At 43.8% G+C, this 15,645-nt stretch overlaps 1 protein-coding gene across 1 annotated transcript; it reads left to right on the top strand.

Moving 5' to 3' along the window:
• Positions 1-2,863: 2,863 nt before the first annotated feature.
• On the top strand, positions 2,864-10,124 carry LOC117655924 (tubulin alpha-8 chain-like). The gene is made up of 5 exons (XM_034403809.3): positions 2,864-3,014; positions 4,009-4,228; positions 7,609-7,757; positions 8,582-9,262; positions 9,806-10,124. Exons 1-5 carry the CDS (start codon positions 3,012-3,014, stop codon positions 10,097-10,099), a joined length of 1,347 nt encoding a protein of 448 aa, XP_034259700.1. The 5' UTR covers positions 2,864-3,011; the 3' UTR covers positions 10,100-10,124.
• The last annotated feature ends 5,521 nt before the right edge of the window (positions 10,125-15,645 follow it).

Here is a 15,645-nt window from a genome sequence, read left to right as displayed (position 1 = left end):
GCTTAGAGAGGGCTGTAAAAGCACTATGAAGAAGTATGTAAGTCTAAGTGCTATTGCTATGAGGAACTGTGTTTATGTGTGCTTCAAATCAGGGGTTCCTATTTTTTTTGCCACCACAACTTTCTTAATATACACACTTCCCCTAAAACAACGAATGCCAAAATGAACACATATGAACAATTAAAGGATTTTGGGAAAGATGGGTTTATTTATATACTACTGAAACTCGTGTGTCTGATTGTAACTTTCAATTGGGCAAAATGGTGCATCACTGATCAACAGTTTTCAAATCTATATATCTCAAATGGACTAACACCCCCCCAAATCCAGGGCCCATGATTCCTGTGGGACTGAAATTTGGCAAAACCTGTAACCACTTCAGTACTTCTGCACTGTATGCAGCCATGATCAGTCATAGTCAGGTGATGCTCCCTACCAGCTTCCTACAAGGAAAGTCAGTGGGGAAGCCAGCAGGAAGTCAAAAGTCACTCTCCCACTACATTTTTGCCTGCCTATGATTGTTGTTTCTCTGTTTAGTAGCGAAATATCTCTGAAATGATGACCGAACGGGTCACAGGTTGTCTAGTTCAGGGGTGAAATCTACTTACCTTCCTTACTGGTTCAGAAGCGCACATGCTGCAGACCTGTGCATGCACAAAACCACCTGCACAGGCAAAAAATACATTACTTCCTGGTTAAAACCAGGAAGTAATGACACCTGGGTGGATGGGTGGAGCTTTGCTCCACCATCGCTACCAGATTGCCGAACCACCAGCCAAGATCGCTACCGGATTGGGCGATCCAGTCTGATCCAGGAGCATTTCACCCCTGGTCTAGTTGTAACTAAAAGGTTCTTCACACTTCCTCTGTACATCTCACAATTGGGAAAACAGTACTTTAAATGACACATGGGGACCATATTCTGTTTCATTACAATTCTATCGCAGCGGACAAGTTTCTTCTTCAGAAGAAGACTGCTTCAATGCTGTCTGATCTGTGATGCTTAAAGCTTTATAAGTTTTAGTAATTAATTAGGCAATATTTCTTAGAAATGGTTTCCATTGCTTTATTCTTCCAGAGCTGAGTGAGTGTCTGGCTCAAGATCATCCAGCTTTCTGCTTCAGGTGGGACTAGAACTTCCGCTTTCTTGGTTGCAAGTTTGGTGTTTTCATCACTATAACTCTTTTATGGACAAGTGCCAACAAGTGAAATTCTGTTTCCAACAACACAGTCAGGCAATGACCTTTGAACAACGTGGACTGTATGTTCTGAAAGAGTCCCATCAGGCTTTCACATTTTGTTTCTGAAGATCAGACCTACAAAACTGCATCATAGTCCTGTCCTAGAAAAATGCCATGACTCATATTGCTGAAAGCTGTATGGTTTTGTAAAATTGACACAGGTTCAGTCTTCTACATCTGAATGACAAAGGGTGTTGGACGCCAAATTGGGCCCAATAATGGATTGTAAAGAAAGCTTGGATCTGGCCTTCCACTATCCACTACCTACTTTTGCCTGTGAACTAATCAATTAATTTTATATGCCCCCCATCTCACAAATTATACATCAGAAGCTGGTCTATTCAAAATAGATTCCAAAGAGAATTCTGTTTTAACAGTGAGTAGTTCAGTTCACATAGTCCCCCACTTTTATTTACACAATGACCGGTCAGATCAACCCACAATCTCCTAGCAACTGTAATCAGGAAGGTCAAATCTCAAGAGGCATTCAAAGCTTCTAAACTCCACACACACACACAAATACACACCCGTTTATTCAGATTAAACATCTAGGATGCAACAACTATTAAAATAACCAAGCACACCATCCAGCTCTAATTCGCTTTGGGTCTAAGGCTGGTTCATTCATCACAATAAGTCATGATTTGTTTAACAGCATTCTGAGGTAAAATCAAACAAATCATGGTATAGCTGGGTAAATCAGAGCTAAGGCAGAATGGATTTATGTCTTTTTGACAGCTGCCTTCATAGCAAATCATAATAGATGCCATTTTTCTTACCTGGAAACCAGTTGCGTAGTAATATGCTGTCACATCAGCAACACATTGCACTATTACCATGGCTGTCATGGATACTGTAGTTCTAATATAGTCCAGCCCAGAGGGGGGTGGGGGGAAATGGTAAGGTAATCATTGTGCCAACTTTTCTTCAGATGTGTTGTGGACAGGGATGTCCCTAATCCCACAAGACCTCATCCCAGCTAATGTTAGGACAGAAACCAGAGCATGCTTTGCCGTATAGTTCAGCTCACAGAATAGTAAATCTAACTGCTTTTAAAGCCAGTTCCCAATGAAAGTATGATTGAATGTTCCTCAGTTACTTCTTAATTAAAATTGCATGAGTAAAGCAATGATAAAACTCATTGATTTTCCTACTTGACTGTTTCTCTGATTGCTGTGCTGTCAAACAAGAGCTACCCCTCTTGGATACAGTCAACGGTGGATCCCAGAGCTCAGGATCTTTGTCCTAGAGTGCATTGTGGATGAAAACGAGACCAGCATTCAGCGATAGTGAGAAAGATCTTTATGTTCTGTTCAGATAAGAAAACCCACCAGAAATGGTCTTTTTGAACCATGGGATTCTCATTATGCTTTTATTGGAATCCATGAAGTGTAGGGAGAAGATGGAATATTTTTTTGCATTTTTGCCTACGTATGTCAACACCTGGGTGATTTCATAAAACAAGCTGAAGATGGAGAAGATACAATTACATTTTTTGAATCAATACAGTGCAGATATATCCTATGAAACCCACCTCCAAAGACTGGGTGACTCTCCATTGATGTCAATGGGCAGGAGAGCAGGGGAAGTTGCCAGGGGTGATTGTGACCTCCTCCTGCACTATGATGCTCAAGGACACTTCCTGGAGGTACCATGCATGGACTGAGCCCCTTGTTGCCAAGCTGCTTAGAAGCAAGACAGCAGTGGGGGCATCAACATCCGTAGCTGCTGTGCTAGTCTGGAAGGGACGTGAGCACCACTGAAAACGCCATGGTAAGTAGGGAAGTGCCCAAGGGCCCAGGAGGCTGGATCAGGAAAAGAGAAACCTTCCTCCATTTGTCCTCTACCCTTGACTGTGCCTAAAGAGATGGAGTAGACAGGCTGTTAGAGAATCAGTCCAGGTGAAGAATGGAATATAGAGAGGTCTTACAGAACTAGAATGCTCATTGGACAACTCTTCCACAACTGGATTGCATTGCCCTTGTTACCAGCCTCAGAGACACCGGTCCAGCCTGTTAGCTAGGGATGATGGGAGACCGAGATTTCTGGAGGATGCTGTCTCGGAATGATGGGGCTAGAGAATTTGTTTACCTTGGTTGACATTTAGCTTCTGCTCAGCATGGAGATACACCGAAGAAAAGAAGGTAGTCCAAACAGCAGGTTTACATCACCAAAATAAGGATTTCAATTCAACACAAAGAACAATTTCTGAACATTTTTAAACAGGGTTCAGATTTAGGTATGTCCAAACAGCAGGTATTCTGCACTGACAACATAATTCTTGTTTTTGTGTAATGGCACGAGACACATGACCTCGAATTGATTTTTCCTGGAAGCCTATGATTATGTTAGCTGGCATAAACTCAGGCATAAACCATGATTTTCAAATCCCAGGGACTGAATTTTACTGAAAATTCAAAAAGCAAAACATTGCATGAGTTATAGTTTAATATATTGTGTGAATTGAACTAATTATGGCTTATTTAACTAAATTGCAGTTAAGCAAATCAAAGATAAGTATGGTATGTAAATTCACTTATTTATGTTTTCAGAACCCATCACAATACGATCATTTCCAGCAATCAGTCATATGACATGTATTCACTTGTAGATTTGCTCAGCTCATGTGGCTGTATTTGGACACTAAATCCTTAACTAGCCTTCTCTAAGCTATGTGTGCAAGTGAAATTTAAGGGATTCCAGAGGAAGGGCGCAAAATCATGTGTTGTGTGTCATCTAAATGCTATATACTTTTTGTGTTGTGCAGCGTGAATGCATCTCTGTTCACGTTGGCCAGGCTGGAGTTCAGATTGGCAATGCATGCTGGGAACTCTTCTGCCTGGAGCATGGGATCCAGCCAGATGGCACCTTTGCTGAGAATAACAAATTCAATAATGATGACTCCTTTGCTACCTTCTTCAGAGAGACAGGCACTGGAAAGCATGTGCCACGGGCTATCATGGTGGACTTGGAGCAAACGGTAGTTGGTGAGTCAATCATTAAGAAACATGCCTTGCGTCAAATTCCACAACTTCCTGTGGACTAATATTATTGATTTCCCCACTCCCTCGTACTTCAGTGATGTGGCTTAATTTGATTTAGGAAATTGAATTATGTGTAATGTTATGCCATAGCGTGGTTGTTTATTTGGAGCTCATCATGTTGCATAATCCCAGCCATTGTTGGTAAATTATGGTTTTAATAAATAAATAATAAATAACTTTATTGTCATTGTACAGTATACCCATACAACGAAATTCACTTAACACCCAGAGACCAGAACCAACACACATAACAATCCCCAAACACATTCCCACCCACCACAATTCTCCACCCCTAAACCACCCAAACATCCACACAACAGACCAAGTAATGCTGTCCAACAGCTCACTGATGGTGGCCCTTTAGTTCATTGTTGAGTGCAATTATAGCTCTGGGATAAAAACTATTCAGAAAACGTGCGGTCCGAGTTTTAATTGTTCTGTATCTTTTGCCAGAAGGCAACAGTCCAAAAAGATTGTAAGCAGGATGGGAAGAGTCTCTGAGAATGTTATGCAACTTTCTCAAACAGTGAGATTTGAAGATGTCGTCCAGGGCTGGTAGCTGGAGTCCGATGATATTCTGGGCAGTTTTAATGATTCTCTGTAGAGCTTTTCTGTCCGCTACAGAGCTGCTCCCGTACCATGCAAGAATGCCGTATGTCAGGACACTCTCAATGGTGCTGCGATAGTAGGACAGAAGTAGATGCTGAGATAGATTCATCTTCCTGAGCATTCTCAGGAAGTACAGCCTCTTCTGTGCTTTCTTTTTTTTTCTTTTTTTTAATTTGATTTATATGCCGCCCTTCTCCGGAGACTCAGGGCGGCTTACAATGCGTTAAGCAATGCGTTAAGCAATGCGTTAATCTTCACAAACATGTTAGCATTCATAGTCCATGAGTGGTCCTCCGAGATATAAGTGCCCAGAAATTTAAAACTACCCACCCTCTCCACCTCCTCACCATTTATGTACAATGGTAGATGTACATCTCTCTTCCTCCTGAAGTCAATTATAGGCTAAGTGATGGAGGAACCCAACCAGTTGGGGATTCTTCAGATTAAATTATTCGGATAGTGATTTAGTGCAATGTGTGAACCAGGGATGGGATTCAAAATTTTTAGCAACTGGTTCTCTGCCTGGTTGCTGGGTGGGCATGGCCATGGTGGGCGTGGCCTATTCAGCCTCCTGTACCATGGCGGCGGAGGGGGGGCATTTTCACCCTCCCCAAGCTCCAGAGGTTTTCCTCAAGCCTCGGGGAGGGCAAAAATGGCCTCACCCGAGCTCCAGAGGCTGGAAACAGGCCGGTTTCCGAACTTCTGGAACTTCCGGGAGACCTGTTTTTCACCCTCCCCAGACTCCAGAGGCTTTTATTGAGCTTCCGGGATGGCAAAAATGGCCTCCCCCAGGCTCCAGAGGCCCTCCGGAGGCCAGAAATGGGCCCGTTTCTGGACTTCTGGAACCTCCGGGAGACCCGTTTTTTGCCCTTCCAGAGCCTCCACGTGGGCACTGCACTTACCTGGCATCCAAAATGGGCCACATGGAGACTCCTGGGAGGGGCAGGGCAGGGCAGCCAGAACGGGGCGGCTGGGGCCAGCCAGTCCTTGCAACTACAGATGTAAAATTAGCATCCAGTTCAACTGAACCGGTCCAGACCAGCCGAATCCCACCCCACGTGTGAACCCTGCCAACGAATCAAGAACAACATGTAGAGTTACTTCTGAGTAATTCCTTTATTGCTATACACCTACAGACAGAATCTTGCCAGACTAAAGCAATTATCTGTAATAACTATAGATATGCTCTGTGAATTGCTAGCGGGGTTCAATCTTTCTCTCTTGTTGCCTACCAGGCTTTCCAAGCTCTGCTGTCTCTTTGCCCTCTGAGAAAAAGCCCTTCCCTCCTGCAACCTCTGATTACATTCCACCACACCCAAGTTTTTATCGATATAAATACTAACTTACAGTAAATGGCTCCAGTAGATGGTTTTGTCATCATCTTTGAAACCCTAAATCCATAGGATCTAAAGTCACAGAACTACAGGAGGTTCTGACAAGTTCTGGAGAACCGGTAGCGGAAATTTTGAGTAGTTCGGAGAACTGGCAAATACCACCTCGGCTGGCCCCAGAGAGGGGTGGGAATGGAGATTTTGCAATATCCTTCCCCCAGGAGTGGGGTGGGAATGGAGATTTTGCAGTATCCTTCCCCTGGAGTGGGCTAGGAATGAGATTGTATTTATTTATTTATTTATTTATTTATTTATTTATTTATTTATTTATTTATTTATTTATTTATTTAATTTGTATACCGCCCTACTCCCGAAGGACTCAGGGCGGTGAACAGCCAAATAAAATACATATAACACAAATGTTAAAAAATCATTAAAATACAATTAAATAATTGGCCCGGAAAACAAAATTTAAAACACCCCAAATTCATAAGACAAATTTAAAATTTAGAAATTTTAAAATTTTTAAAAAAGTTTAAAAGAGAGGTTAGGCCAGGCCGGCCTGCTGGAAAAGAAATGTTTTGATGGCACGGTGGAAAGTGCGCAAGTCCGGGATCCTCCGTATCTCCGGGGGGAGCTCATTCCATATGGCGGGTGCCCCCACAGAGAAGGCTCTCCTCCTGGGGGCCGCAGTATCCTTCTCCTGCCACACCCATCAAGTCACACCACGTCCACCAAGCCACGCCCACAGAACCGGTAGTAAAAAAATTTGGATTTCACCACTGCAAAACTACCACAACTTTCACGTTACAGGAAGTCCTCGATTTATGACCATAACGAAGCCTGGCATTTCAATTGTAAGCCGTGACAGTGAAAAGTCAAGGCACCCGCAAATTGCCAAGATGGGGGGCAGAACCCTAACCTAAAAGGGACAGGACTTACATCACAAAATTCGGCCTGCCATCTTGATAATTTTGACCCTACTTGTGGATGGTGCTGGCACTATTTGTACTCTCACAAGGTTTTGCAGCAATTCTTCCAAATAATTTTTGAAACACACGTAATAGTACTACTGTGCAGTTCTGGTAGTCAATATATATTTCACCTTAGAGTACGTTGTTCAAAATAGGTTATATTTTTGCACCTGGAAATATATGTTAGACCTTGGGAATCTCATAGAAAATTTTCCTCTTATACCCACAAAAGACAGCTATATTATATTCATCCATAGCTTATAGTCCTTGGGAAGTTAGTATTGCTATCTATGTTGGAATACATTTCTGGCTCCTAGATATGAATTATTCAAATATATGCCTCTGATCCTCCAGGTCCTTTTTCTTTAGGACACCAAGTTTAAAAAAACATCTCTCTTAAAATTTATAGATGAAGTGCGGGCTGGCACCTACCGCCAGCTTTTCCATCCAGAACAGCTGATCACTGGCAAAGAAGATGCGGCTAATAACTATGCCCGTGGTCACTATACCATTGGTAAAGACAGGATTGAGTTGGCACTGGATCGCATTCGAAAACTGGTAAGGGGGAAAGAATTGGAAAATGACCCAAGGAAAGTGTTCAATTTCCTTAGAAGACAGTCGTGGCATTTTAGGGGTCAGCAATCCATGGCTCTGGATCCCTCTGCTGCGGCTCCTTGTCGCCGATCGGCTCCACAATTGATAGGGCTTTCGATTAGGGCAGGTAGAGGAAAAAGGACGCTGCGCTAGGAGGAGACTCTATGGTAGGGGAACTGGACTTCCGGTCGGCTCCAGAATTGAACGGGGGGCTTCCGGTTAGGACCTTTGTGGCTCTTTTGAGTGTTTAAGGTTGCCGACTCCTGTGTTAGGGTAACCAGATACGGGCTGCAAAAATCAAAACAGCCATAATAGCAACAAAGAGGTCCCTTTTCTGCCTTTTTTGCGCTCCTCTGTGATTGTCCAAAATTTCATAGTCTCATCAAGATATAGTAAGATATACAAGATTTACTGACTTGTACACATTTGATTCCACCCAACCTCAATGGATGGAGGGAGTCTCTTTCCATCTAGCAACGTTTGCTAGATCGCCTTGTTTTCATTTCAGTCCTAGTAAATAGAATGCAGCTGAATTAAAGTGAGATTATCAGACCTCTAGTGTGAAAAAGAGGACAGCTTCCCCTTGTCATATTTGGCAAGTGAATAGAAACATACCTCCAGGATTTCCACTGACGTAGACCTATTGAAATTAGTCAATATGCAATACACGAGTTCTTCAAGAGCACTGCTTTAGAATTCAGTCGGGGAATCCAAAAATGCAAAAAAATAAAATAAAATAAAAATATGGGTATAGAAAATAAGTATCTAAATTGTGATGTTATTTTTAGGCTGACACCTGCTCAGGGCTGCAGGGATTCCTGATTTTCCACAGTTTTGGAGGAGGCACAGGCTCAGGTTTCACGTCTTTGTTGATGGAACACTTGTCCATGGATTACGGCAAGAAGTCCAAACTCGAATTTGCTATCTATCCAGCCCCTCAAGTGTCCACAGCAGTGGTGGAGCCCTACAATTCTATCCTGACCACCCACACCACCTTGGAACACTCTGACTGTGCCTTCATGGTGGACAATGAGGCCATCTATGACATCTGCCGTCGTAATTTGGACATTGAGCGCCCCACGTACACCAACCTGAACCGTCTCATCAGCCAGATTGTCTCCTCCATCACTGCCTCCTTGCGCTTCGATGGTGCCCTCAATGTGGACCTGACTGAATTCCAGACCAACCTGGTGCCCTACCCTCGCATCCACTTCCCTTTGGTGACCTATGCACCCATCATCTCCTCTGAGAAGGCCTACCACGAGCAGCTCTCCGTGGCCGAGATCACCAGCTCCTGTTTTGAGACCAACAATCAGATGGTCAAATGTGACCCCCGACATGGCAAGTACATGGCTTGCTGCATGCTCTACCGTGGAGATGTGGTGCCCAAAGATGTCAATGTAGCAATCGCTGCTATCAAGACTAAAAGGACAATCCAGTTTGTGGACTGGTGTCCAACTGGCTTCAAGGTGAGGAGCAAATAAAAGCTGCCAGGATATCTTAACTACTAGTAGGCAGTGGTGGGATTCGACTGGTTCGCACCACTTCGGCTGAAGCGGTTGTTAAATTGCTGGCTGGCCCCACCCCACCCATTCCAGAAGTCCCCAAGTGCTCAGTTGGGGCTCCCAGGTAAGTGCAGGGAGGCCTACTAGGTCCAAAATGGGGCACCTCCCACGGTCCATTTTTGCTTCCAGCGGGGTGCAGGAGGCCGAGTGCTGCCTGTCACACACCCTGGTCACGCCCACCATGGCCACGCCCACCCAGCCAGTCATTAGGGCAGAGAACCGGTTGTTAAATTATTTGAATCCCACCACTGCTAGTAGATAGGAGTAGCAATAGAAATAAGAGTAGATGAGAGCTGAGAACTACTGGCTCTGATTTTGGGCCAGAAGGTTTATTTATTTAATAAATTGATTTATTAAATTTATGTGCTCCTTATGGATGCTTCTCATCTAAGACGAGACTGCTTTTCTGTTTTGTTTTGCTTTTTTCTTCTTTCCCTCCCCCACCAGGTTGGCATCAATTACCAGCCCCCTACCGTGACTCCTGGAGGAGATCTTGCCCAGGTAGAACGTGCCGTTTGCATGCTTAGCAACACCACGGCCATTGCTGAAGCCTGGGCACGGCTGAACCACAAATTTGACCTCATGTTTGCAAAGAGAGCGTTTGTACATTGGTATGTTGGCGAAGGCATGGAAGAAGGAGAGTTTGTAGAAGCTCGAGAGGATTTGTCCGCATTGGAGAAAGATTATGAGGAAGTGGCCACTGATTCCTTTGATTCGGTTCTTGGCAGCGAGGAAATTTAACAGTTTGCTCCTCTCTCTGCACTAACTTGTCTCCGCTCTAATTTTCTTTAAAGAAGAAACATTTGTAGACCTCTAAGAAGAAGACTTGTTATGTGGGTGGCTAGAGCATGATTCATGCCGACAAAGATTTATTGGTTGGGGGGGGGTTCATCTTATGTGATATCAACCAGATCTGGCTAAAACAAAAACGAAATGCACATGTGCAGTCAATGTGGTACCTCACTCAATAGTAGTAACTGTGAGAGGGATCTTGGAGTCCTAGTGGACAATCATTTAGATATGAGCCAGCAGTGTGCAGTAGCCGCCAAAAAAGCCAACACAGTTCTAGGCTGCATAAACAGAAGGATAGAATCAAGATCACATGAAGTGTTAATACCACTTTATAATGCCTTGGTAAGGCCACACTTGGAATATTGCATTCAGTTTTGGTCGCCACGATGTAAAAAAGATGTGGAGACCTTAGAAAGAGTGCAGAGAAGAGCAACAAAGATGATTAGGGGACTGGAGGCTAAAACATATAAAAAACGGTTGCTGGAACTGGGTATGTCTAGTTTGATGAAAAGAAGGACTAGGGGAGACATGATAGCAGTGTTCCAATATCTCAGGGGCTGCCACAATGAAGAGGGAATCAAGCTATTCTCCAAAGCGCCTGAGGGTAGGACAAGAAGCAATGGGTGGAAGCTAATCAAGGAGAGAAGCAATTTAGAACTAAGGAGAAATTTCCTGACAGTTAGAACAATTAAGATAATCAGTGGAACAACTTGCCTGCAGAAGTTGTGAATGCTCCAACACTGGAAGTTTTAAAGAAGAGATTGCATAACCATTTGTCTGAAGTGGTGTAGGGTTTCCTGCCTAAGCAGGGGGTTGGACTAGAAGACCTCTAAGGTCCCTTCCAACTCTGTTATTCTATTCTAAGTAAGAACTAAGTGAATATTAACGAAGAAACCCTCCTCCTGTAGCAAGCTAGAGAGCAAGCCAGGATATTTCTTTTAGAAGTGTTTAACCATGATTATTTGAACTGTGCTTTTAGTTAGCTAATATACAAGTAGTCCACGAGTAATGACCATAATAGAGCCTGCTCATTTACTCCTGAGGTTTGTAAAGGGATTCAGTCGCAACCCTTTTTGCCGTGGTCATTAAGCAAACACAAAGGTTAAGTAAACCAATAGTTTGCTCTAGGCATGGGTTTGCTAAAAACCAGAAGTAAATACCAGCTTTCAGCAAAATCTTCATTAAACATGGTCATCTGATCACAAGATGCTGTGAACGGCTGTAAATGAAGCCCAGCTGCCAAGCACTTGAAATGTGGTCATAGGAACATGGAGTGAATGTTGGAACTTTGAATGTTAGGTAGGTGCATTGGAACTTCAAACAGTAGCTAAGCCAATGGTCATAAATAGAGGACGACCTGTAGAATAAATAAATAACTTTATTGTCATTGTACGTATATACACAGTATACCCATACAACGAAATTCACTTAACACCCAAAGACCAGGCCCAACACACATAACAATCCCCAAACACACTCCCACCCACCGCAATTCTCCACCCCTAAGCCACCCAAACATCCACTCAACAGACCAAGTAATACTGTCCAACAGCTCACTGATGGTGGCCCTTTAGTTCATTGTTGAGCGCAATTATAGCTCTGGGATAAAAACTATTCAGAAAACGTGTGGTCCGAGTTTTAATTGTTCTGTATCTTCTGCCAGAAGGCAACAGTCCAAAAAGATTGTAAAGTCATGATGGATGCAGTGGTGGATTTCAAATTTTTTTACTACCGGTTCTGTGAGCGTGGCTTGGTGGGTGTGGCTTGGTGGCCGTGGCAGAGGAAAGATACTATAAAATCTCCATTCCCACCCCTCTCCAGGGGAAGGTTACTACAAAATCCCCATTTCCTCCCGATCAGCTGGGCCTCGGGAGGCAGAGAATAGATGGGGGCGGGGCCAGTCAGAGGTGGTATTTACTGGTTCTCCGAACTACTCAAAATTTCCGCTACTGGTTCTCCAGAACTGTTCAGAACCTGCTGAAACCCACCTCTGAATGGATGCCATCCCATATCATCTGAGGCCTCAAGCAAGCATGACTTACTTCAATGCATGACTCCAACTTGGAGCTCTTGTGGAAAATTTCCTAGCAGCTTCTTCCCTGTTTTGGAGAACAAGGACATCTGTTCTTGCTGAGAATTAAGGCCCAGGAACTGGATCTGACTGGTGGGTCTTCCTGGGAAATAAAAAAAACCCTTTCCAGTGCAGTCTTAAATGAACGACAGACTTTCGGTCACGTAACACAAAATCATTAACAATTTTATTTCATGAGGACCACTCAAGTAAGACAATTAAGACACTGAGCCTGAATGCCTGTGATTAATTAATTAATTAATATAAGGGGTCAGGGCTGTCAAACTCGCGGCCCACGGGCCAGATGCATCACATGTTGGCCCCGCCCCTCGCCTGGTTTAGCGAAGGGGGTAAAAGTCCCAATATGTCACGTGACGCCGCCACGACAACGAGAGTTTGATACCCCTGCTCTAGGTTAACATGCTGGCTGGGGAATTCAGAGAGTTGAAGTCTACACATCTTAAAGTTGCAGAGGTTGGGAAACCTGTACCAGATGTTGCTAAACTTCAACTCCCAGCAGTCTCGGATCAACAAGTCTAACGATAAGAGGAAATAGTATGCTGCTAAGTCAGAAACTTACTCAGCTAATATCTATTGCAAAGCAATGAAATATTTCTTTTATTTCATTCACATTGCCTTTAGGATAAAACATATAGCGCCGGGCTTAACCAAGAGAACATCTATACAAATTGGCTAAACGTAAGCAAATTAGGTCATGTAAGACCTGTCCAGAGTAAAGTCTGTGGGTAAGAGTTGGGGAAACCTGGCCTTCCTAGTATTGCTTAATTACACTTTTCATCTCCCTCCACATGAGACATGGTAACTAGTGTTGCTTGGAATTGTACAAGTAGTCCTCAACTTATACTGTAACTGTTCATTTAGTGACCTTTCAATCAGAGATGGTATTCAGCCGGTTCAGACTAATTCACCCGAACCGGTAGTGGAAATCCACCCACCCATCCCAGCTCTATGCAATCCTATTTAGGCATGCTTTTGAGGCCAGACGCATGCGTGGAAGGCGTTCGAGCGAGCAAAGTGCGTGCGCATGCATGGACAAGGCACGTGTGAGTGAAGCAACCACGTGTGTGTGCTCACATTTGCAAACCGGTAGGGAAAGTAAGTGAATACCACCGCCGCTTTCAAAGTTACAACAGCATTGGAAAAAGTGACTTATGACCGTTTTTATGAGCACTGCAGCTTCTCCATGGTCACCTGATCAAAATTCAGACGTTTGGCAATTGGTTGATATTTATGACGGCTGCAGTGTCCTGGGGTCATGTGATCACATTTTGCAACCTTCTGACAAGCAAAGCCAATGGAGAAGCCAGATTCACTTAACAACCATGTTACTAACTTAACTGCAGTGATTCAGTTAACAACTCTGGCAAGAAAGGTCATAACATAAGGCAAAACTCACTTAACAACTGTCTCGCTTAGCAACAGAAATTTTGGGGTCAATTGTGGTTGTACGTCGAGGACTACCTGTAGTTCAGAGGCACCAAAAAATCACCAATTTTCTGCACCTTTAATGGGTCTTACATAAGAAACCCTGATGTTGGGCTGATCCGTACAGATTAATGTTTTTCAACCTTGGCCACTTTTAAGACATATGGACTTCAACTTCTAGAATTCTATATATCTTAAAATGACAAAGGTTGAGAAATAGTGGTTCATCTGCCTGAACTCTTTTACTCACTACTTTTTGTGAAATAGAAACCAATACTTAAAATGTATGTCCATGTTAGTCATGGAATGAATAGAGCAGCTTACATGCAATCTCAAATTGTGCCATTATGAGGAGATACTACCAGTTCTTCTGTTAAAATGACAACAAATGGGTTGGCTGACTGGGGAATTATGGGAGTTGAAGTCCACATGTTGAAGTTGCCAAGGTTGAGAAACTGAACTACAGATACAATGCAAGAGACATACTGATTGGGTTTGTACATTGTACAAAACCATAGGCTGTTTAACTATGATTTATAGAATAAACTACAATTGGATAGGTAAACAGATAACAGATTAACAGAGTTGGAAGGGACCTTATAGGTCAGTGGTGGTTAACCTTTTTGGTGCCAAGTGCCCAAAGTTGAGTGCACAGACGTGCGAATGCGGGCATGCGTGCCAGAACCCCCCAAAATGCAGTGCGAGCACCCCACACATGTGGCACAACGTCGCCCCATGCATGCCCCCCTGCGCCCCATTTTGGCTTCCAGGTTGGTGCAGGCGGCTTTCCAGATCCAAAACAGGGCATGTTCCCCAATTTGGGCCTGGAAAGCCTCCTGCACCGACCTGCAACTCCTGCGCATACATGTTTGCGTCCCCCGCATGCACCCCCGTGCATGCATAGCAGTGACCCGAAGACCAGCTGGCCAGTGGGAGGCACGCAGGCGTGCATGGTGGAGCTGGGCTGGGGCAATTGCTGGCGTGCCCGCAGAGAGGGCTGTGCGTGCCACCTGTGGCATGTGTGCCATAGGTTTGCCATCACGGTTATAGGTCATCTAGTCCAACCCCCCCACCCGCTCAAACAGGAGACCCTACACCATTTCTGACAAATGGCAGTCCAATCTTTTCTTGAAAGTCTCAAGTGATAACGCTCCCACAACTTCCGAAGGCAACTTCTGTTCCATTGGTTGATTGTTCTCACTGTCAGAAAGTTCCTCCTCATTTCTAGGTTGAATCTCTCCTTGGTCAGTTTCCATCCATTGTTCCTTGTCTGGCCTTCAGGTGCTTTGGAAAACAGCTTGACCCCCCTCCTCTCTGTGGCAGCCCCTCAAGTATTGGAAGACTTCAAGAAGGTTCGTGAGAAGATTAATAATTTTCAAACCATGAAGCTTAGAGTCCCTACATGCTCAGTCCTACCAAGCATTATTTTTGTTTAGTGTGGGCATGTCGCACAAACCTAAGCAGATGTTCTCATTCGGTAGAAGTTTGCTTTACAACTGGATCACCCTTACAAAAAAATTTGTGGCCAGTTGAGTAGAGTAGCTTACTTTTCCAAAACACCCAAGAGTCTTATAAAAGTTTGGTAGATCAGACCAAACTACTTCTGACAACTCTGAATTCTACTCATGTTCTTCCAGATGATGGAAGATAACTACAATGGTAAACTACATTGGATGCAATTACAATTCCCAACAGCTTTCAAGAACCGGTCAAGAACCTGATTTAAACTGTTCTCCAAATTGATGGTACTATTTGAATTGAACTAGTTATGCATTTCTTTTCAGAGTTGGTTGAATGTACAGATCTTACTTAGAATAGAATAGAATAACAGAGTTGGAAGGGACCTTGGAAGTCTTCTAATCCAACCCTCTGCCCAGGCAGGAAACCCTACACCACTTTAGACAAATGGTTATCCAACATCTTCTTAAAAATTTCCAATGTTGGGATGTATGTCTTGTGTACTGAAACATCAATGGAT

This window comes from Pantherophis guttatus, chromosome 7, assembly GCF_059756535.1.
Source record: "Pantherophis guttatus breed Tessera chromosome 7, ASM5975653v1, whole genome shotgun sequence".
NCBI lineage: Eukaryota > Metazoa > Chordata > Lepidosauria > Squamata > Colubridae > Pantherophis > Pantherophis guttatus.
This window is presented reverse-complemented; position numbering and strand designations above follow the sequence as displayed.